The following is a 23,100-nucleotide window of genomic DNA, read 5'->3' as shown; positions in this document are numbered from 1 at the left end:
ATTTAGTTAAAGTGGTGTTTGTTTCAGGGAGCTAGAGCTAGATAACTGGTCAAGGTTTTGATTTCAGAATATGCCCAATATCCTTATCTAATTACTAAAATTAATAACCACTGACTACAAGCATAACAAGGTCAATGACTCCACAAGAGCTTCAACGAGGTCTACTAGCAGTAGCTGACATCTTAAAGATTGTATACATCTCTGACTCTGTAAGAATAATCGTATAATTCCTAACAATTTATTTCATTCGTCAAGTCCTTTCACATGAAAACATGAGCCCAACAAATTAACCTGCTCCCATCTGTGTGGCTTCATAGACCAAATGCATAAATGGCGGCCAGAAAAATGTTATTTTATTTATGTGCTAATTAGACTCACTAGCCCCGTTTGCATGGACAAAATACAAAAGAAATGTTGCTTGAGAGCAAGGCTAGTGAGTCTAATTAGCACACAAATAAAAGAGTACATTTTTGTCTACCATTTACGCATTCGGTCTATACCTCAGCTGGAAGAGCATCTCACTGGCATTGCAGAGATCTGGTGTTCGAATCCCTTCGAAGAGACATGAATTTTTCAGGTGCCTATGGAAGACCATTGTCTAAAATTTCTAGTTAAGGGCGAGGATCCCTTCTCTCAAGAATACATGTTGCAAATTGCAATTAACGACAAAATTTCTCCTCCCTAATAAACAACGATAAGGTAGCTGTAATAAGAAGCACTAAGTAAGAACAAATCCCGATGGATGTCTCCGATAACGAATTATTTAACGAAAGAACCACCCACCGACAGAAAAAATGGAGGTTTCATGCCATACGAAACTTGCATGCCTGCGCGCGGTGCATCTTGGTAGACAGAGACTCTTTAATCAAATGATTGTTGTGCATCGCGAACTATTTTGCGTGCAGTTTTCTTGGATAGAATGCCGAAATAAAAAGAAGAGGAACGAAGCTTTCTCCAACACCGTTTTGATTGCCCTTGAAGTCGCATGCTTCTAAATGACCACGTTAAATTCGTGATCACAAACAAAAGACTGGGAAACGAAAAGCTTCAGTCCTTAAATTGGTTGAACCGAACGCATGAAACGAATAGGGTAATTTGATTCGAAGATCAAAAACGAACACGAAAGCTGCGCTTCGTGTCAGCTTCGAACAGTGCATAATGAACGAAACTACCTTCTTTACGAATTGTTTGAATTAAGTGCGTACATTTGTTTAGGTGGTAAAAGAGGCTTATGACGAAAACAGAATACATGGCCACTGTTGTGAACGCATTTATTTTTAGAGTGGGGAAAAATATTCCAAAAATGTTTCGACCCACTTTCTTTACGAATTTACCCTTTATTAAAGGAAACCAACGCAGCTAAAATAACACGAAACTTGTAAAAAAGTAGTAGAAAAAACATCTACAAATAGCCTTGGTTCTTCTTCGTCACCACCTTTAGAAGTCACATGAGATAACAACGGACCTGCGCAACTTTAGTGCACGTTCCCTGTGAACACCTACAGTCTTGAGAATTTTCTTCAGTGAGAAAAATACGAACTTCAATTTTGCTTCGCAGAAGAAAACAATCCTTTCTTGCCAAAGATTTTTGGACAAGATTGTCAAATTTCTTTAGAGCCTCGTGGAGGTTCTATGAGACCTTTTAACTTGGTGCGGCGCCGCCGGGCCTAAAATCACATTTACCAAATCATGGCACGCATCCATCTTTCACACAAATCCCTTCACAGATACCTAAAGCGGAAAGGAAAAAGCAATCTCAAACCAGGAACGAGGTTCCCTTACCTGAAAAAGGGACATTACCGGTGCCAAACTGCGGTGCTACAAAGGTCGCGAATGTGAACGTAACGTCAAGGCCGCCGGCAAAGCCTTCCAGCGTTGAAACGCCGGAATGATATGATATGATATTTTGATATTTTATTATTTATGCACGGTAAAATCATCAGCTAAGATTACAAACAATGCTAAAATCTAAATTACAAAAGGTAAAATTTTAAAATGATTACAATAAAATACAATTACTATAATACTATATTAATTCTAAAGCTGCTTTCCATGAATGCCGTGCTTTATACTAAAATATGTCTTTAATCAGATTTTTGAAAAGCCCAAGAGACTCTGCTTGTCTCGCTTTGAGGGGTAAGCTATTCCAGACAGTAGCACCTCTATAGCTGAAGCTGTTTCTATAATAATTTGTCCGCGGAAACGGAACATTAAGCTTTCTTTCAGAGTCTCTTAAACTATAAACAGATTCGCGGTTTGTAAATTTAGAACATAGATGTTCCGGTGCTAGCCCCTGAAGACACTTATAGACCATTGTGGCCAGCGCAATTTGTTGCTGGCTAACTAGATTTTTCCAGCCTAAAATTTTGAATAGCTCGCTAGCATTTGCATCAAAATTAGAGAAGGTCAAAACTCTGGCTGCTCTATTTTGCAGTTTTTGTAATTTGTCATGTAACGTGATACCACAGTTTCCCCAGACGACATTGCAGTAGTCAAAGTGCGGTTGAAGTAAAGCGTGATAAATAGAGCGCAATGTCGTCTGAGGAACGAGATGCCTTATACGTTTGAGGCATCCAATTCCAGAAGCTACTTTCTTTGTCAGTTTATCGACATGGCTACTCCAGTTAAGATTATTATCAATAAGCACGCCCAGGGATTTAGCAACAGAAACTTGAGTGATAGGAGCACCATTAATCTCGGGAATTGGAGGATTTGTGAGAGCATACAACCTCTGCCTTGATCCAATCAGCATAAATTCGGTTTTTGTCATGTTCAGGGTAAGTTTGTTTGCTATCAACCACTTTTTAACATTTTCTAGATCATGGTTAAGTCTTGATTCTATGTCGCCTGTATTGTCACCCACATATGTTAGGTGGGTGTCATCTGCGTACATCCATGGCATACAATTCGTTAGACAGTTTGGCAGATCATTGATATATAGCAAAAACAACAATGGACCCAAAATAGTCCCTTGAGGGACGCCGCAACTTAGTGAGCAAGTTTTAGAAAGTGATCCATTAATGGAACACTTTTGAGTGCGGTTGTCCAAATAGGACTTAAACCAGTTGTAAGAAATGCCATGTATGCCGTAATTATTTAATTTAGATAAAAGGATCTCGTGATTAACCGTATCAAAAGCTTTTTTTAGGTCTAGGAAAACAACAGCGTTTATTTTTCCTCGGTCAATGTTGTAAGCCCAAGTATCCGTAGCCCCAAGTAAAGCCGTAACGGTGGAATGAATAGAGCGAAAACCAGATTGGCATTTACATATTACGTTATGCTTTGTTAGGTACGCATATAATTGGTTATAAACTATTCTTTCGAACACTTTGGCTATAACCGGGATAACGGAAATTGGGCGGTAATTGTTTAGGTCATCACGTTCCCCTTGTTTGAATAGTGGAGTGACCCGTGCACACTTCCAGTCGTCTGGGAACACACCTACATTTAATGACTGATTGAAAATATAGCACAGCGGTTTGCAAATAAGATCCGCGCATTCACGAATAAGTCGAGAAGAAATTTTGTCAAGGCCGACTGCCTTTGATTTTTTCAGTTTATTCAGCAGTGAAAATACTTCATTTGTGGAGGTTGGGCGGAACTGAAACTCCTTATCCGTGCTAGTGAGATAATTCAGATAGCTGTTGCCATCTGAAGAAGGAATATCACTAGCAATTTTCGGGCCAATGGTAGCAAAATAACGATTAAATTCGTGCGCTATTTCTGCTGGAGCTGTTACTGATTGCTCATTTACATTCAGTTGTTTCACAGACGTTTCCACGAAATTTCGGGAAGACAGCTCATTGATGATCTGCCAGGTTTTGCGGGAATCACCCTTATGCTCGTTTAGCATATTTTGATAATAAACTTGCTTCGCTAGCCTAGTCGCACTATTGAATTTGTTCCGCTGTCTTTTAAAGTGAACCCAATCATTAGGATTTTTTGATCTAATTGCTTTGAGTTTCAAAATATCTCGATCGTGCATCTGTTTTTTAAGCTCAGAAGTAATCCATGGGGAACCCCGCGCGCGAAGACGAGTGGGTCTCAATGGAGCGTGCTTGTTAACAATAGCCAAAAAGGATTCCTTCCATTCATTCCATATATCATTTGGATTGGAAGAATGGTTTATGTAAACCCAATTTTGAGATGCAACATCGTTACGAAATTTATCACGGTCAAAACTTCGAAAATTCCTATAGGTTATATTAGTGTGACCCTTACTCTGTCCATTAATGGCTAATTTTCGATAGACATAGACCATGCTGTGATCGCTAATGCCAATATGACGCACACCTGAGCATAACACCTTGTCAGGACAGTTAGTAAAAATTAAATCAATCAATGTTGCAGAAGTTTCGGTTATTCTTGTTGGTTCTGTTATGAGTTGTTGAAGACCATAAACATCCGTGATACTTAATAATTTGCGTGTATCGCTGTCAAACTGGGATGCGGCCATATTGCAATTTAGATCCCCTAAAAGGTAGAATTCAGTATTAAGGGAATCCAATTTCCCAATCAACTCTTCAAAAGGTGAAAATATACTAACAAGCGAATTAGGTGGTCTATACCACGTAGCAACAATAAATGATTTAGAACGAGGTTTGCGTATTTCAATACAAAGGTTCTCAAGACTGTCCATGCAAAGATCGTTGCGCACCGAAAAGTTAATTGACTTTTTTACATAAAAGCAAACGCCCCCACCTCCATATGTAGTTCTATCACGTCTAACTATATCATAACCAGAGATACTGACCTCATTATCGGTGATGTATTCATTTAGTTTAGTCTCGTTAATTGCGAGAACATCTATATCGTTACTTACGAGAAAGATCTTGAGTTCATCAAGATGAGTGGTCAATTTATTTATATTCAGCGAGGCCAGCTTAAAACCGCGTTTGGATGGAAATACTCGAGAACGATCAATAGGATTTTGAGTCGGACTTCTCGATGACTCCTGACTGTTGCCTTCCAACGGCACGGCATTAATGGAAGGCATAGTAAAAGTTCAATGAGCTAGACCATGATAAAAATTCTTAAAAATACGCTTGTTACCTGCAAAATTCAGGTATAGACCTCCACGGTTTAACCCCTTTTCGTTTATATTATTGTGTTCAATAAATCTCCAATCATTCTGACGACAAAACTTCGTCAAGTGCTTGTTCACCTCTGAGACTTTATCATTAAGCTTGTCCTTTCGTGTTACAAGTCCTGAGACTATGACTTGAGCTTCGGAAGACCCCTCTATCTGTTTAGCGAGATCAACAATAGCTTCTGCAACTTCTTTAGATGTTTTGCTGTTTTTAGCCTTCAGATCGTTTGTATCGTTTGGAACAAAGTGAGTTGTTGAAATTTGGTAGTATGATCACCAGTTCCATGACCAATTTACAACAAACCTTAACAAAGCAATTTGAAAAATCGCAAAGTGCTATGGCGAGACCTTTGTTCGCCGAACAACATGATCTCTGAGAGAGGAGCTCACAAGAAGAGGGCGGTCACTCAGGTGAAAATGGCGGAAATAAGACCCGCACAAGACGTGGCGAGCCAAAACCTGAGAGACGAAGGGATATGTCGCCTTCGTACGACTCAAGTGCCCCCGGTAAACAGGGAAATGAATGACTTGTAAGTCGGCGATTCATAGAGATTGTGATGTTCTAACTACCGTCGAGGAACGGCTAACCAAAAAGGAAGCGACTGATAGCAGAGTCCACGAACGTCTCGCAAAACTGATCAACGAAGTTATGTTCGAGGCCAAGAAACCTGACGAGGCAAAAATAAAAGAAGAAGCACATAGGATTCTTCGCCCCGAACCTCGCGAAAGCCTTGTTGTCACGAAAGTTGATGAGCTGATTTGGAACCACCTTCACTTGACAACGAGATCCTTTGACGCTCGTGTGCAAACAGAGCGGTGTGCTCTTGTTAAAGGAGTGATTGAAATCACAAAAATGCTTGACGGTATATTGGATTAAAACCCAAGACTACACCAGATAAAAACTAGGAGGTTGATGCCCATATCTAGACATCTTTTCAATTTAATTGACAAGGGAATGTCAGCTATTGAAATGCTGAGTTATGCAAATTATGAAATTAATTTGCAACGGTTAGAAGGTATAAAATCTGATCAAAACGAGGACGAGGCGTCGTTATTCTCGTCGTCACTGCCCATAAACAATTTCTTATTTGGAGGAGACTCGAAGACATTGATAAAACGAATCGAGCTCTCAAAAAAATCTACAGAAAAGTCCCGCGAAAACACCAGCAAAAAATAAGGACCTGAAGCAATATCGCCGTTCTCAAGGAAATATAAATATTAAAAGCCTGTATTTCCTGGTCCAACTGAGAAGGGCTGGTGTTGGGACCGAAAGTCTAATTAACTTTAACAGCACGGTTATACGACCTGTTCTTGAGTATGGCGCCCAAGTGTTCCATCACAAACTTTAAGATTACCTCTATGAAGACCTTGAGAGGGTTCACAAACGGGTTTTTTCAATAATTGCGCCTGGTCTGCCATACCTGCTCTGTCTAGATAGTTTTGAATTGGAGAGCTTAAGCGTCCGTCGTGAAAAGCTGTGTTGCAAACTATTCAATGAAATATCTGATGAACAACACATCTCCACAGCCTTCTGCCTCCAAGAGATTATTCATCATACAATCTAAGGCGGCAAGGAACTTTTAGCCTGCCAGGTCTTAAAACTGAACGTTTTAAAAAGACATTTATTTCTGCAATGTGCAGCTGTCACAATCTAGCGCTGCCAATTTAACATTACTTATTTGCACTAGCATAATTTTAAATTGTATATAGGCCTTTTTTAAAACATTTTTGTGTACATAGTTATGCAATTAAGCCTTTTGCCTTTGATCATTCAATCTCAGCCTTCCTACAACGTCAAATATCGAAGCCCCGCAGAGGTACTTTTTTTCAGACAAAAGGCCCCATCCTGTTCAGGACAAGTATCCTAGAAAACGAGGAGGGGTAAAACGAATGCAATAAGTACTACTGCGTCGGAAGCGGTGAGTGCCTGAGTCCCTGTTAACAATTTCCACGCTGGAAGAAGTAAGTTATTTTGAAACAAAAGTCGGGAAATCAGTTCAGACGAGTCTGTCTTAGACGCGGTTGCTCATAGCCATATCGATTTGATAGCTAATCCACTTGCCTGGAATTGTCAACAAAGTGCTAGATTAACATGCCTTGTTCATTCAGTAGAAGAAGCAGCCATAGATAATGAAATCGACAGTCTTCTTAAGAAAGGGGTAATTGAGTTCTGCTTTTTCTGCAACGGAGAATTTATATTTCATTCACCCTCACCAAGTTAGTCCGAATATAAAAAAATATATTTTCTCTCTTATTCGGACGTCGCAAGGAAAACAGAGACAAATACAACTAGAGCAAATACAAGTTGGGTAGCATGTTTCAGGTAGAAAAAGCACATACGGAGAATGCTTATTCCAAACAATCAGGTACATAAATACCACAAAATAAAAGAAAAGACAACGGCAAACAATGACAACTAAAATCTTCTGCCTCGAGCAACGTTGAACCTCTCTTGAACCTGCTCTTTAACATACATTTTTGTTGCCACATGCATCGGACCTCCAACGACCAAGTGGTTTCAATAACAACCGTTCTTTTGACGAGCAATTATTAAATATCTTAACAACAACTGATAAAGGCACGCAAAATTCCCTGACTTATATATAAAAACACCTTGACCATCTCTTAAAACACCGGTCTTACTCTCAGGAAGTCTGATGGTAATATATGAATGAAGGGGATAGTTTCTAAAGAAACTGTGGTGCTGCGTCGTTGGGGAAGTAGTATACAAAAATTTGGTTTCATCAACGGAGTTGATAAATGCAAATTGGCCACCGTACAGAGATTCTAAAAGCTGACGTTTCGAGCGTTAGCCCTTCGTCAGAGCGAATCCATGATGGTAATATAGTCTAGCTTGATGGTAATATAGTCTAGCAAAACCGTAATATAACAAAGGCGGATGTGGAGAGGCTCATTCGCGCAGAAAGGACCTACAAAAGAAAGAACAAACAAAGCAGCAAGCCTTAAACCTTTAAAAAAAGCATTATCTTGGGCTCTTCAACTGAGGGCCCTGGATCATAATTTTTGGCTCACTGCTGCACACCTGCCAGGGAAAGATAATATGGTGGCAGACCAAGAATCACGTTCTTTTCATGACAGAACAGAATAGCATTCACACAAAGCTATATTTACAAACATAGTTAGTCTATGGGGGCCATATGAGATTTATTTGCTTCCAGACTAAGTAGACAATTAGCCACTTATATATCCTGGAGGCGGGATCCTGAAGCCTCATACATAGATGCGTTTTCGATACCATGGACGAACAAAGCTTATTATGCTTTTCCCCCTTCTTCTATCATTAACAGATGTCTCCAGAAAATCTCACAAGACAATGGTGAGGGAGTCATTTTAGTACCAATATGGCCAACACAGAATTTTTTTGTAACAGTGCTAACAATGTAAGTCGACCATCCCACACTCATTCCAAGAAAGGACAATCTTGTGACATTACCCCACTCATCATCACTCAATCAAAAAAGTTGCAGCTGATGGCTTGTCATGTATCGGGAGGTTTGAAAACAAAAGCCATTTCTGATAAAACAAATACAATTATCTTCAAGTCATGGTGAGATGAAACAAGAAAAAAGTGTGACTCTTACCTTAAAAGAAGATGGGCACAATTTTGTTGTGGGAGGCAGATTAATCGAGCTGAAGTCACTGTAAACGACACCCTCGTGTTTCCTACTAGCCTGTGTAAGGCGGGGCTAAAGTACAGGGCTATTAACACAGCCTGCGCGCTGTGCTCTCTCCTGTCTACACTTTGACAGCAGATGAACAGTTGGTAGCCACCCTCTCATAACTAGGTTCTTGAAAGGTGTGTACGAGTCGAGGCCAATTCAAAGTAGATATTTGCCTGTCTGGGATGTACAGAACATTTTTAACATGTTTAGAAGCTGGAGTACGAATGAGGCACTTTCAATGAGTGATCTCTTTCAGAAAACGGCTATGTTAATTTCCTTAGTTTCTGGGCAGTGAACAGTCTGTCTGCCTCTATGAAGTGTGCTCCCTCAGCAAACGAAGAGTTCAAGGACACAGAAGTCTTGAATGTTTAATAAAGGGCTGTAAGCATGATTAGGGCTGTGTCTAGTCTTGTCTGATTAATCAAAAAATAAATGAATAATTAATAATAATTAATGAATATTAATTTACTTTATTTTATTATATATATAGGGCGAGTTTCATGTAATAAACCTTCCAATAGAATTTTCTCTTCTTTATATTTCACATGTGGAAAAAGCGATACGTCCAATCAGCTTCCAGTATAGCTTTTTTCACATGTGAAAAATATACCCGTTGAGTAGAATCACCTATTAGCCAATCAGAACACAACACTCAAATGGGTTCCGAGGCGCGCCAGTTGAGAAAACATGTTTGTGTTTTTCGCAAAACATGGCTTCAACACGTTTTGTTCCACCTGAAACAACTTTAGAGGCTTTTATCGAGGAGCAAGCAAACAAAAACACGTTGAGTAAAACCAAACGAGATGTTTCCTTACTCAAAAAAATTATTAGAATGACAGGAAAAGACGAAGAATTCGAAAATATTGAATCGAGAGAGTGGAATATCTCGATCATCTTGAGCAGTACCACATCAACTAGGAGATCCCTCCCAATTAAAGAAAGAGAAGATGTCAGTTTATCAGAACACCAAGAATCACCTCAACAAGTATTGTCCCTACTTCGAGGTGCAAATATTCACGGTGGAACATTTAGTATCTCGATAAACAGTGAAAGTCAGCAGAGTCCAAACTTGTCTATGCACAGCGCGAAGCGCCTCTATTATGTGATTGAATCAGACAGTGATTAATCAGTCTTAAAATAAATGTGAAGTGTTTTCGTCATTGTACTTTTGAATTTTTTTGCATTTAGCGTTATTCTAAATGAGGAGGTTTTTTAATACCTGAAACGTTTTCTCCTGAAGACAGATTTTGCGCATTTTGTATTTTTTTAAATTGGATTCTTCAGGTTTCGCAAACATGGCTTATAAACCCTACGTCATAAAGAAAAAATAAAATTTCTGATTTACACGATTTTATTCTACTTTATTACATAATAAACTAGTTACACAATAAAAAGTGCTTTGTACGGATATTATTCACTCATTACAAAACTTTAGATACTCACTCGTTCGCTACGCTCACGCGTTCGTTTCTAAAGTTTTGCAACTCGTAAATAAAAATCCGTACGGCGCACTTTCTATGAAGTAATCATCGACTTCCAGGTAAGTCTCGTTTTTTTTCTAATATCGCAAGCAAAACTATGCCAAATGGATTGTGTAAGGTACAAGTCTTGGAAAGATGCCACAGTTTTTCAAATGTGAATACAGTACATAGAAAGAAAACGTTGATCTTTACCGCTGCACATTTGCACTACGGGTAAGTATATAGCACTAAAAAAAGAAAGGAATGAAAACGTCGATAACGCAAATTTAAACTTGGGGGATAGGGAAAAACAATTGTAACAAAAACACTTAAAAGTCAAGATTAGGCGTCAATTACTAACACAGAAAAACGTTAATCAAATCATTCAGCAATAACACAAACACAAGTGCGACACTTAACACTTACCTCGTTCTGTTGATTTTTTGTTTTGTTTTTGTGTTTGTTTTATCGCTTGATTGAAAGAGGAAGCGCCGTAAAAGTGCTGAACAAACCTTTTTGTTCAAACTTTGATATCCAAAATCTCGCTAATCAAAGTGACAGCAAATACTGCAAAAGCTTTCAGCGATAGAACTTTTGTTAACTAGTTAAATTTCTTTCAATCTTCTTTGATCTGTATTGCTAAAGCATTGATGTTCAATTATAAATACCACACAACAAGCTCTGCAAAGCAAAATGGCGCCACGCTGTGTTTGTTCGATCTGCACGATCTCCAATTTGTTCGCGTTTGGTCAGGAACGTTTTAAATGAGGTACGACGTACAACTATATAGGTTTAATTAATGAAACATCACTGCCATTAAAAGTCTTAATCCCGCGTAAGGAAGTTATAATTGCATGACCTTTATTTAATAATTAATGGAAATTTATGGGTAAAGTGTTAGCATCTTGTCAATGTTTACCTGTAGCAGCTTAACTTTATCAATAACATGTAAATCGCCTGACTTTACGGCAAACCTAATGTTGTAAGTGAATTTGCCAACTATCATAGGCTGTTACTTGGTGACATTCATACTAGTGACTGAGACCTTAGTATAGGTGTTGTCAGTCCGGTCTCAGGTAGAATCCACTTTTACCTAGGTTAAATAAGAAATGCAGGCTATCGCAAGAATAACGTAAATGACAAATCGGCGCAAAAAAAAAAAAAAAGAAAAAGACCAAGGACCAAGGGATCCTCACAAATATAACAAAAATCGCGATTGTTGTCGTATATGTAGGGCCCCTTTGCAGTTCTCTCTCCAAAGATTTCTTGTATTTGCGCGGAATTGTTATTTTTGCTATTTTTTTCTACCATATTTGTAATATCTTTTAGCCTGGGGAGAAAAAAAGCCTGCCGGTAAGGCCTGTTCAATTGACAAACACCTCTCATTACTTGCGCTTGATCGCATTTCCGGAAATGCAAAACGAGTCAATAAAAAGCAAATTCGTTTGTTTTATTATGTTTGCTTGTTGTTGTTGTTGTTGTTGTTTTTTTTGTTTCTTCTTCTTTTTTTTTACCGGTAATTGCTTGGCTTTCTTTGTTGCTGACCTGTTAAAGAGACTCCAGCAAAAATAACCTTTCTCTTGTACAAAACTCCTTGGAGTTTGGCCAGTATCTAGTTCTCAAAATAAACAAAAAAGTAAAGAAAAACAAATAAACCTTTGACCTGTCTATATCCCAACATGTGAAATTCATCAACAATAAGCCCAATAAGATTTGGTGCAAAGGAGTGTTACCGTTTTTCAGCCGATCGAGGAATGACTTATCCAGAATTTCATCAGCAAAAGCGCAGATCTGTTGATATTTGCCGCTTTCCTACGTCTTCTAAACTGGCATCCGAAGGCGATATAGCAGCCGAAGCCCATCGAAGCAGCTTCGAATATCTGATCTTGCACAATACTTTCAGCAGGTAAACAACTATCACACATGCAGGTTTGTTCGACATGAATTCCTTCAATCCACAAACAACTGAAAGATAAAACTCTTTCAAAAGCCGGTGGAAGAACTGCCAATAAATCTTTTCTCGAAAACAGGGTCGATATGGCCTCTTTCTATTCCGATTACAATATCAGCCATATTTTCAGTCCAGAGAGATCCGAAATAGCTTCTTCGAAAGAACCTGAAGAAAAATATGCCTTTGATTGACAGGAGGTGATCACCGCACCAATCAGAGTCCCCGTCCAAAAAAAAAACGGGTTTGACAAACGAACAATAGGTGCATGCAGGCGCATTTCTCTCCCATTTACCTTCCACCACTACCTTTTCATATTGTCCTCCTCTTACTCACGCCTCTGTTAGTCTCGCTATCCAGATTGTCGGCCAAAACAAAAAAAAGCCTGCTTTGCAGGTTATATTTATTGGGCACAAGCAGCGGTTTAGGCTTGTTCGCCTCTGTTTTATACCCCGCAAAGGATGGGATTAAACGAGATGCAAATGAGGTGTCTGATAGTTGGTGGAATTGTTATGCAGGGTGGGAGGTATCAAAGGAAGAAAAAAGGTGGTTTAACGAATGAGAAAATGTTTACATTTTTCGAACAAAATATTGAAAAGAGGCTTAGCGCCACTTGACTGCATAAATCAATTAACAAACACATGGATGAATACTTCATACATTTTTTTTTTCTAAATTATAGGAATTTGCACGTGTATACCAGAGCTTTTAAGCACATCAACCGTGTTTTCAAGAGCGGTTTCTCAGGTCGCTTAGCGAGTGACAACCGTAAATTCCGTGAAAACAGATCCTTTCCCAACTCGCTTAACCTTAAGCGAGTTGATAAATTTCAATAGAATTCTAATTAAATTTAAGTCACCAAACAAGGCAGCTTAAGAGAGTTGCTAATGAGGAGTCGCTTGCGGTTATTCAAATCGGAAATACAAGCATGATTATTATTATTATTATTATTATTATTATTATTATTATTATTATTATTATTATTATTACTATTATTATTATTATTATTATTATTATTATTATTATTATTATTATTATTATTATTATTATTATTGCTAATAATCTCAGATAGAATCTGGTTTTCATTGGTTCCGGGCAACAACCAAATGTCTAAGGAAACCAAGAAGCGTCCTTTCCTCTCCTGCCTAGATCTCCAGCACTATCCTAAGAATCCTTGCCGATCCCAACGTCAGTATAGATCTCTGAATCAGTTCAATGGATGTGTCTACACCCGTGGTCCACAGATTTTCTTTTAAAATCAGTGGTATTGTTTCCAACGCACCTACCACTATGCCTATCACCTTTGTTCTTACTCCCCACATCTTTCGCCGGACTTCTGTCGCAAGGTCTTGATATTTTTCTACTTTCTCATCTTCGTTTGCTCTCACCCTTTCATCGTCCGGGATTTCCACGGGATTTGGAAGTTCTTCTCACTTTTATCAATGATTAATAAATCCGGTCTTCTAGCCTCGATCTCATGGTCTGTTCGTACACTAAAGTCCCACAGCATCTTGTAATCCTCGTTTTCAAGTACACTGCCCGGGACTTTGTCATACCACGTCTCACTACGCTCAAACCATATTTTTCTGACAGGTCCCAGTGATCTGCCCTAGCTACATTGTCATGCCTCTTTTTGTATTCCTTCTGCGTCAGTTATTATTATTATTATTATTATTATTATTATTATTATTATTATTATTATTGTTGTATTGCCACGTGCTCTCTCCTCATTTGATGCCTCGCTCATTTGTCATGCCTCCTCAGGAATGTCAAGCGAGATAACGTCTGTCGTGAAAACACGGCCATTGAATTATTTAAAACGGTGCAATGTTGTATAAGGCGAAAGAACAGCATTTTTCAACAGTTATTCAGGATAATGTCCATGATATCAAGCTACTGTTTTGCACAGTTGATAAATTACTGTAAAGGAACATAGACAAAAGATATCCGTCTGCGAACAGTGACCAAGAATTCGCGAATGCCTTTGCTAATTTGTTCATACCCTATGAAATTCGGAAGTCTAACACCATCTCGAGTTTTAAAAGATCACTTAAGACGTACTTTTTAACTAAATTTAGTAATAACAGATCATTTTTTCTATATATTTGCATATATTAATTATTGTAAATATAATAGGATATGGTTGTAATTTTGTAAATATCTATTAATTATGTTGTTTGTATGATTGTAAAGCGCCTTGAACATAGGACAAGAGCGCTATAGAAATAGAGAGCTATTATTATTAGTTATGCACCTTATTCCAAAAATTCCGGTTGATGTATGCGAATACAAATTGGCCCTTGTCGCCTCGTTCAAGATAAAATATTCTTTTGAATTTTAAGCTTAAGAACGAGGCATCAAGGGCTTATTTGAATAAAAACAAAAGAATATTTAAATGGCGGACATTTTGGAATAAGGTGTACTGCTAGTCGCAACAATCGCCAAGGTTCCAAAAATTTCACTGTTTATTCAATCATCTTGTTTACCGGAAAGTATTCGACATCTATCAACAGATTAGACTTGTAGTTAACAAACGCCGGGATTAATAGACATTAACAAAGAACGATATTTACATACCCATTCGTGTCTCTCAAATCTGCGACTAGTAGTGTCGGCTTCAACGATCTTATTAATCTATTACATAAAGCATTGTTACGTATGCCTCATAAAACGTCATGCATTAATTTCGTGTTAGACGAAACACTCCCCCGGGCATGGAAAAGTTATAACTAGATTCAAAGGTCAAAGGATACTGAAAGGAAACAATCAGGTTTTGTTTTTATCTTCTGCTTCCTCCTTTGGTATAAGAACAACCAATTTATTCACTGCTCGCTCGACGGTAACAAAGCCTCTTCCGTGATATTCGCTGACGGCTTCCCCCGGTTTGGGATTTTTGTACTGTACTTGTACTCTCCTTACTCTTCCGTCTTCCCCAGGAAATGTCTTGAGGACGACACCAAGTTTCCATTGTCCTCTGATTTGGTTAGTATCTTGGATGAGCACTACGTCACCTTCCCTAAGATTGCGTTGAGCCGTGTGCCACTTTGGCTGAATTAGTAAGCTTGGAAAGTAGTCCCTTGTCCATTTCTTCCAGAAGTAGTTCACAACATTCTGGACAAATTCGAATCGCTGACGAGGATTGGAAGGCTCTCTGAAAGGCCCGCTTGGCACTCGTGAAGTTGCTCTGCCTAGTAGTAAGTCATTGGGACATAAATAAGTGCCATCATCTGGAAACGTAGGGTGTCTTCCGATAGGTCTTTCATTTACAAGGTTTGCTACCTCGAAGCAAACGGTTTGGAGTTCTGAGAATGCCATGACATGATCACTTATAGCTGCTGTTATCGCTCGATTCACCGATTTCACTAACGCTTCTGACACTCCGTTTTGCCATGGTGCATCAGCTGGGGCAAAATCCCACTTGAATCCTTCCATCACGCCAAATTCATTTAGTTGCTCTTGATTACTTACTTGTACCAAATTTTTTAGTTCTTCATTTGCGGCAACTAATTGAGGTCCATTGTCGGAATATAGTTTCGAAGGACAACCTCGAATAGATGCAAATCTTCGCAGGACCATAAGGAATTTCTCAGCGCTATAATCTGCGGCTATATCTACATGTACTGCGCGGGTGCCTAAACAGTTGAAGATCACTCCATATGTTTTCCCAGTCGTTCTTTTCTTCACCTCGTCTCGAATTTTGAATGGTCCAAATAGATCAATAGCAGTACAAGTCCAGGCGGGAGACGGCTTTAATCTGTCCACTGGTAATTTTCCCATAATTTGCTCACTCAGTCTTTTGTCTAGTTTCTTGCATATTACGCAGTTGTATCTGATAGACTTGACAATCCAGAATCTTGTGGGAATTTTACTGGCTGTCGAGAGAACGCCAAGGTGCCCTCTTTTATGGATATCTTCACTATACAGAAGTGAAAATCGATGATCATAAAGAAGAAGGATAACTTCATTTTTAAAAAATTATTGTAAAAAACGTTCACTGGCTATATACAGTTAAAAACTTTCGAGCTTTCGGCTGTCAGGCTACAGCCTTCAATGGAAATGAATGGAAAAAATGATGACAACTACAATATATACAAAGCTCGAAAGTTTTTAACTGTATATAGCCAGTGAACGTTTTTTATAATAATTTTTTAATATGTTTTACCCTGGCTACGGTTCTTATATTTTTAAACTTCATTTTTGTCGTGACTCATCTCAATCCACCTTTCTCCCCGTCCTCCAACCACGTATATTCCATCTGTATTCTTTCTGGGGCACAGGCGTTTGTATCGTCCTTTTTCAACGTCTTTATACATGCTTTTTCGCGCTTCCATAATCCAGAATTTTTCTGCCTTTGCTATATCACTTGGAGTTAGTGACTATCCGGCGTGTTTGAAGGAAGATTTCGGTTTTCTTTGGTACATCGTCAAAATTCTGGCTGTCACTCTGATTAGTTTTGCAAAATCTGAATATCTGTCGATGTTGATTCTTGACGCCAATGTGTCTTTGTCATCTTTACTGAAATCTTTGGTTATAGTGGATGCTATTTTGATTAATTCAGGAAGTTGCTCCTTTGTCAGTGTTTTGTGTATTGGCCATTCGGATTCGGGCAACTCAAGGAAGCTGGGTCCATTTTGCAGGCGCTGTCCAAGTTTATTTCATTAGGTTTCTCACCACGAGTTTAACCAATCTGCTATGTTATATTTACTTTCCATCCAGAACCATTCTTTGGGGTTTGTATTCTGTTGTATCTCTCCCACGCAGGTTGCGGCGAAGGTATTAAATCCGTACGATTCTTTCTGTATCATGCTATGCGCTATTTGGGAGTCCACGATGTGGTAGCACTTTACAAACTTGTATCTACATTGTGTGAGTAGAAATGCTTTTAGTCTTGAGTTTAACAAAGCTCCACACAGTTCAATTCTATCAATGGACATCTTTTTTATCGGTGCGAGTCGATTTTTGATAGTATAAGTCTGCAGCTATATCGTCCATTATTGAGTTTCCATGTTACATATGCACAGGCACCAAAGGCGTTGCTGGATCCATCACTGAAGATGATTAACGTCGGTTGTTCACTTGTTGCATCGTTTGGTTTCACACATCTCTTGAATTTGATGTTGTGCATTTCCTGCATATCCTGTCAAAATTGTTTCCAGTATTATTTGTACCTTTCAGGAATTGCATCATCCCAACCTAGTTTATTTTCGATCCCCCATAGTTCCCTCATCAAAATCTTTGCTCTGACTGTAAATGGTCCTGTTAAACCAAGAGGATCATAAATGCTATTCACTTGTGATAGAATTATTCTTTTCGTTGGGTTGTTGTCATTGTCATGAGTCTTATCGTTTGGTTGTTTCTTGGATGTGGTTCGAAGGTGCATTTTATATACAAATTCGTCTTGAACTGGGTTCCAAACAACTCCCAACACCTTTTCCGTATTAGAGGATTTGTCGTCGGGTATAGGTTTGAGTATATCAATTCTATCATTTTGAAGTTTCCTTCGTCAAGTAAGGCTTTTATATCCTTAGTGAGTTTTGTCGCTTTTTCTTTGGTGGGAGTACTCTCTATTATGTCATCCATATACGTGTTTTCTTTGATGACCTGAGTCGCTTCGGGATATCTATCCGCTCCCATTTCTGCTGTTTTTCTCAATGCAACAGTAGCGATCGTCCCCGATGGTTTGTCTCCAAATGACACTCTTTGTATTACATACGTGTCTGGTGGTCTTCGAGTGTCCATATCTCTCCATAGATATCTATGTGTATGTTGCTCAATGGTTTTGATCTTGACTGTATGATACATTTTCTTGATATCACCTATCATTGCAATGTTGTTTTCTCTGAACCTTATGAGTACTCCCAAGAGATCATTAAGTAGGTGTGGTCCTTTAGTCCAGTAGTCATTGAGCATGTGTCCCATGTAACGTGCGCTGCTATAAAACACGATTCTTACTGGAGTTGATTTCGAATCTGGCTTCAAAACCTCATGATGAGAAATGTAGTGAATTGGTTCTTTGTAGTTTTTCAGTTCTGTTTGCGAGAGTTTTCGTGCGACTTCTCGTTCGATCATATGTTCAATTTGTTTCTGATAAACGTTCGCGTGTTCTTTACTTTTTGCTAATCTTTTTTCAGTTGATATGAGCATTCCCATAGCAGCCCTTTTATTATCAGGCAATTGGGCGGGATCCCGAATCCATGGATATTCTGTAAGCCATCTCTTTTCTTCTTTATTGTACTCCAGCTTGCTTTCGATTAGATGTCATTCTTTTTCTTCCTTTATTGTGACGTTTTGGGCCCCTAATGAGCATTTCCCACACTTACATCCACCGCAGCGGGGTGAACATCCTATCCCAAGGTTCTCTATGTTATAGAAATCTTCAACTCGGACAATTGCTGTGTTGACATTTACGTGATCGAGCATATGGTTTCGTGTCGTTTCCTTGATAAAGGGGTGTGTTCCACCAATGTATCTTCCAAAGCGATTCTTTAGTAGAAGAAGGTGTCCTGGAGTTTGTTCACTCTGTGGATGATACGCCGCGTATTCGTAACCAATTAAGACATCAATTGTTCCTGATGGTCTTGATATATCATCTTTAGAAATATCTTTAAATAGTTGAATGATTCCGTTCACGTTTACGCTCTGTATGTCTGAAGTAATTTTATCGATTACGTATACGTCAAATTGAACTTCTTGACCTTGTTTGTCTATTAGTGAAAGTTTGTATCTAGTGGATGTGATTTTCTCATTGTCTCCTCCTACTTTGATTATGGAAAGTTCAACTTTCGTTCCTTGAGTCGCTCGGCTTTTGCTTTGTCATTTGTAATGAAACAGAGTGAAGCTCCGCTATCCCATAGAACATTGACCCAACCGCGCTTTGTGGCGATTCGCTGTATCTGCAATAGACAAGAGTCTGCGATGTTGTTGTCACATACACTTGCGGATCCGGAGATTCCTTGTAAAGCGGTTTCAATTTTTTCATCTTTATGAAGTGTCTGGTGATGCCATTTGGTGCATCCGTTCACGCCGCAAGGTCTCTTCTTCCTACATTCAAGTAGTCTGTGTCCTCTTCGTAAACACGACCAGCAGGCTCCTTTTTCCTTCAATGTTTTCATTTTATCTTCATTTGGTTTTGATAGGTAGAATTTACAGTCGCTCGTCCAATGATCTGATTCCCTGTGGAATAAACATTTACTATTTTGGGGGCGGGTGCTGTCTTCTCGTCTTTCTACTGAATCTTTGTTTGTTTTTGCATAATGTGCTGAGCCTTTTATTGTTGAGGTAGTAGTAAGTCGTAGCTCTGTGGTATCATATTCAATTGCTCTTTTCTGGCTGAGGAGAAAGTTTAGAAGGCTTGGAAATTTGTCGGTTTTGTTTACCACGCTATTGTCTGCGCTAACCAATTTAGCCCATTCCCTTTTTATATTAGCAGGTGGCTTTATTTCAATTCTGCTAACTGAACTTGTGGTTGTGATTTCTCATTCCAATCCAAGTCTTTTGAGATCTTTATATCCATCTTCTACAGCATCAACCAATTCTATGAATCTTTTGTTCTCCCCCTCTTTAATGGGTCTTATGTCTTGAATTGCATTAATGATTGCGTCCGTTAATTTAGCTGGATCTCCGTATTTTTCGTCGAGTCGTTTCCACACCTCTTTGATATCATCATCTACGCCTTTTACTGTTTCCGCTGGTTCCCTTTCCAAGCACGAGCGTAGAATGTAGCACGCGCTGCTTTTATCCAATGTTGGCATAACTTGTTTTTGAAAATCCTGCTTAAATTGTGGATATTCTCTGATTGTTCCATTAAAAGATGGCATTTTAGCCTTTTCAATGCGAAGTGCACAATTTTGTCTGGCGTTATTTCTGTTTTCTGTCCTCGCGGTGACAGTTTGAATTGTTTCAATTGTCTCATTGTAACATGTTTGAATTCTTCGAATCCATTCGATTTCATTTTCAGCTGTGGCCTCGTTTAATATCTCAAGTAATTTATTGTGCGCGCTCTTACAGTCTGCTAGCGCAAGCTCGATATCCTTTTCAGCTTTACGCAACGCTATCCCTGCGTTTTCGTCATCCGCTCTCGTTTCAATCACATTTTTAACATGTTCGACAAGTGCCTCAAAGATTGCTTCCGCGGATTTCTTCTTTATAATGGTCTGTTGAACTATCCTTTGAAACTCTTCTTCTCGAAGTTTCATCATATGCTGGCGGTTCAATTCTTCCTTTTCCTTTTGTTCAATCAATTGTTTTTCATTTTCATACTTTGCGTATACCGCCGATGCTCCATTATATTCTATTTGTCGCAATCTCCTCCTCAGATAGGTACATTAAATAAATGTCATGCTTACCTTCCACTGTAGACCAGGCCTCGGTAAGCTCTTTAAACTTTGTTCTCAGGATCTCAGTACCTTTATTTTCAGCTATCGCCTTGAAGAATTCGTTCTTTTTTCTCGTGAATCTTGTCTTCGCGCTTCTACGTATCTTCAGGGCGTCTTCCGCCATTATACCAGCTGGATTTCGAATGTACTGCTAGTCCCAACAATCGCCAAGGTTCCAAATATTTCACTGTTTATTCAATCATCTTGTTTACCGGAAAGTACTCGAAATCTATCAACAGATTAGACTTGTAGTTAACAAATGCCGGGATTAATAGACATTAACAAAGAACGATATTTACAAACCCATTGGTTTCTCTCAAATCTGCGACTAGTAGTGTCCGCCTCAACGATCTTATTAATCTATTACATAAAGCATTGTTACGTATGCCTCATAATACGTCATGCATTAATTTCGTGTTAGAACGAAACAAAGGACTGGTGTATTTAAGGTTTTACAATTTTTTCTCCAGCTTGAATCCTTTGACCTTGTAAACTGTTCGGTCTTTCGTTAGCAAGAGTTTTCGTTTCTGTCCTTTATGTTCCACGGGCATAACGTCAAGGACGCTGAGCACGCCCAGTTTTTTTTCCCAGTGGCAACAGAGACACCTTCTCGTACTCAACGATACCAGCCTAGTCACTAGGCTGTACAATCTTACACAATACGGCAGTACCGTGAAACTAATTACTCTGTAATGCTAATCCCAACTATAAGCGAAACCTCTAAATAAAATATAAAAAGTAAAACAACACCAAGTGTATAGTTTTGTCAATGTAATATTATCCTTTTTTTTTTTTTTTTTTTTTTCACTTAGTTCAGACCAAATGTAATATACGCGAATGCGGCAAACTCTTAAATCGAATCAGACCAAAGTCTGAGACATCCGTCAAAATCTCTCTCATGCGCCTGGAACTAAAAGAAGCGGACATGTCATGAGATGACCCCTTTTGAAAACACCTTAAAAATAATTAAAATGAACTCTAATATCGAAAAACAACAATCTATTTACAAGTGGTAGTTTAATGCAAGGAGTGCCAACTCTTCCAGCCTTTGCGATTATAAAATGAGTTGGACAGCAATAAACGGCAGCAACATTCGGAGTTTCTCAAACACACAATTCAGCACTAGTTTGTATCAAAACGTATCATACAACGAGAAAATGTCTCCAAATGAAAGTTACAAACGGTTATCTATTGACAAACACTAATTTAACAAACACTAAGTGGCAACGTGTGAGGTGCCCGAGTTACCGTCCCGTCCCAAAGCTCTAGCCGTCCCAAAAATGACGACACTTGTTGCTTAAAACTCACTTCTTACAAATATATTAATTTCCTGCGATTTTTTTTTTAGCTCACGGTTTTCTTAAAATTGTATTTCTCGCTAAGTGTTGTATCTTTTTGTTCAAATGTAAGCTCAAAATAAAAATCATTTAATGGTCTTTCCAAGTATCATATCGGAAGACAAAAACATCATTGTTAGAGCTTATCCTATGCGAAAGGTAGGTTCTGGAGGAAAACAACGAGTGAAGAACACACGCCGCATACTAGTGATGTATACAGAACAAAATTATTTCACACGATCATCGCTTACAATTGCCATATTTTCCCATTAAAAAAAAAAACATCCAGGTGTCTTCGCTGGGTTCAAAAGAAGCTTTCCGAGCCTTAGACAAAAACTTCCTTTTTCCTGCTTTCCCTTGCTGTAGTCGCCTTTGCGGTCTTGCTAAAGCATTTTTCAACCGACTTTTGCTGTCAGCTAAGCCCTGTATTGGAGAAGAGATAATGAAACTAGAGGAAGCGATTTCACAAAGTGGACTTGTAATGAAATAATCTCTTTTTAAAACATCTTAATTCAAATTAAAGCGACTTTTCTCAAAACTAAAAAATTAGCGAAGAGTAGTTTAATATAAATATATTACCGTATCTTCCAACCGTTGCGATTGGAGAAAAGGGACGTTAAGATCCACACCGACGACGTCAACGAAAACGTCGTTCAAACTTTCCAAACTTATTCGTCATTAGTCCAGTTCTTCGAACTTCTATAAACTATCCAAACCATTCAGGAACAGAAGTGGGAGGAACTCTGTTGAAACCCGGCGAAACAAAAAAATAAAATTCGTCGCTATGTGCTCACGTTGTCCTTAGAGATTAAGAATTGCTCATTTCACATTGTAGATTTGCAAAGAACTGATAAGAAATGTACAATTTCTCACGCCCCACGTGCAGAACGATTGTTTTGCCCATTAAATGCTTTTGTTTGGTGGCGTTGTCATTGACGTCGCCCGTCGCAGAATTTCAAAACTCTTTTCCCAACCTTCCGCTCGAATTGAAACAACCTCGATTCATTTTTTGGGGTGTTTACTGGGAAGATAAGGCCCCAGTTTTCCTGAAAATCTCTTCCTTGTAGCTTTTATTACGCCTACATGAGGGGTATTTCACTACAGGCCATTTGAAGCCCTGTGAAGGCGAAATTTTGTTTGGGCTTTATTTAAGTTTTCAGCCGAAAAAAAAAAAAACAACAACAAAAGCAAAGAAAAAAGAAAGGAGG

At 38.7% G+C, this 23,100-nt stretch overlaps 3 protein-coding genes and 1 pseudogene across 3 annotated transcripts; 1 reads left to right on the top strand and 3 right to left on the bottom strand.

The window, feature by feature from the left end:
* Positions 1 to 1,707: 1,707 nt before the first annotated feature.
* LOC138056331 (uncharacterized) lies at positions 1,708 to 4,996 on the bottom strand. Its single transcript, XM_068902110.1, has 2 exons — positions 4,136 to 4,996; positions 1,708 to 1,731 (listed from the first exon to the last, which is right to left on the bottom strand). The coding sequence occupies exons 1-2, from the start codon at positions 4,994 to 4,996 to the stop codon at positions 1,708 to 1,710; spliced, it is 885 nt and encodes a 294-aa protein (XP_068758211.1).
* Positions 4,997 to 5,612: 616 nt separating this feature from the next.
* LOC138056330 (uncharacterized) lies at positions 5,613 to 6,266 on the top strand (annotated as a pseudogene).
* An 8,680-nt stretch (positions 6,267 to 14,946) lies between these two features.
* LOC138056329 (uncharacterized) lies at positions 14,947 to 15,957 on the bottom strand. The gene has a single exon (XM_068902109.1). The coding sequence runs from the start codon at positions 15,955 to 15,957 to the stop codon at positions 14,947 to 14,949; it is 1,011 nt and encodes a 336-aa protein (XP_068758210.1).
* Positions 15,958 to 17,481: 1,524 nt separating this feature from the next.
* On the bottom strand, positions 17,482 to 18,330 carry LOC138056327 (uncharacterized). Its single transcript, XM_068902108.1, has one exon. It carries the CDS (start codon positions 18,328 to 18,330, stop codon positions 17,482 to 17,484), a length of 849 nt encoding a protein of 282 aa, XP_068758209.1.
* Between the last annotated feature and the right edge of the window lie 4,770 nt (positions 18,331 to 23,100).

Source organism: Montipora capricornis, chromosome 7 (genome assembly GCF_036669925.1).
Source record: "Montipora capricornis isolate CH-2021 chromosome 7, ASM3666992v2, whole genome shotgun sequence".
Classification (NCBI taxonomy): domain Eukaryota; kingdom Metazoa; phylum Cnidaria; class Anthozoa; order Scleractinia; family Acroporidae; genus Montipora; species Montipora capricornis.
Note: the sequence above shows the minus strand (reverse complement) of the source record. Positions and strands in the feature narration are given on the sequence as shown.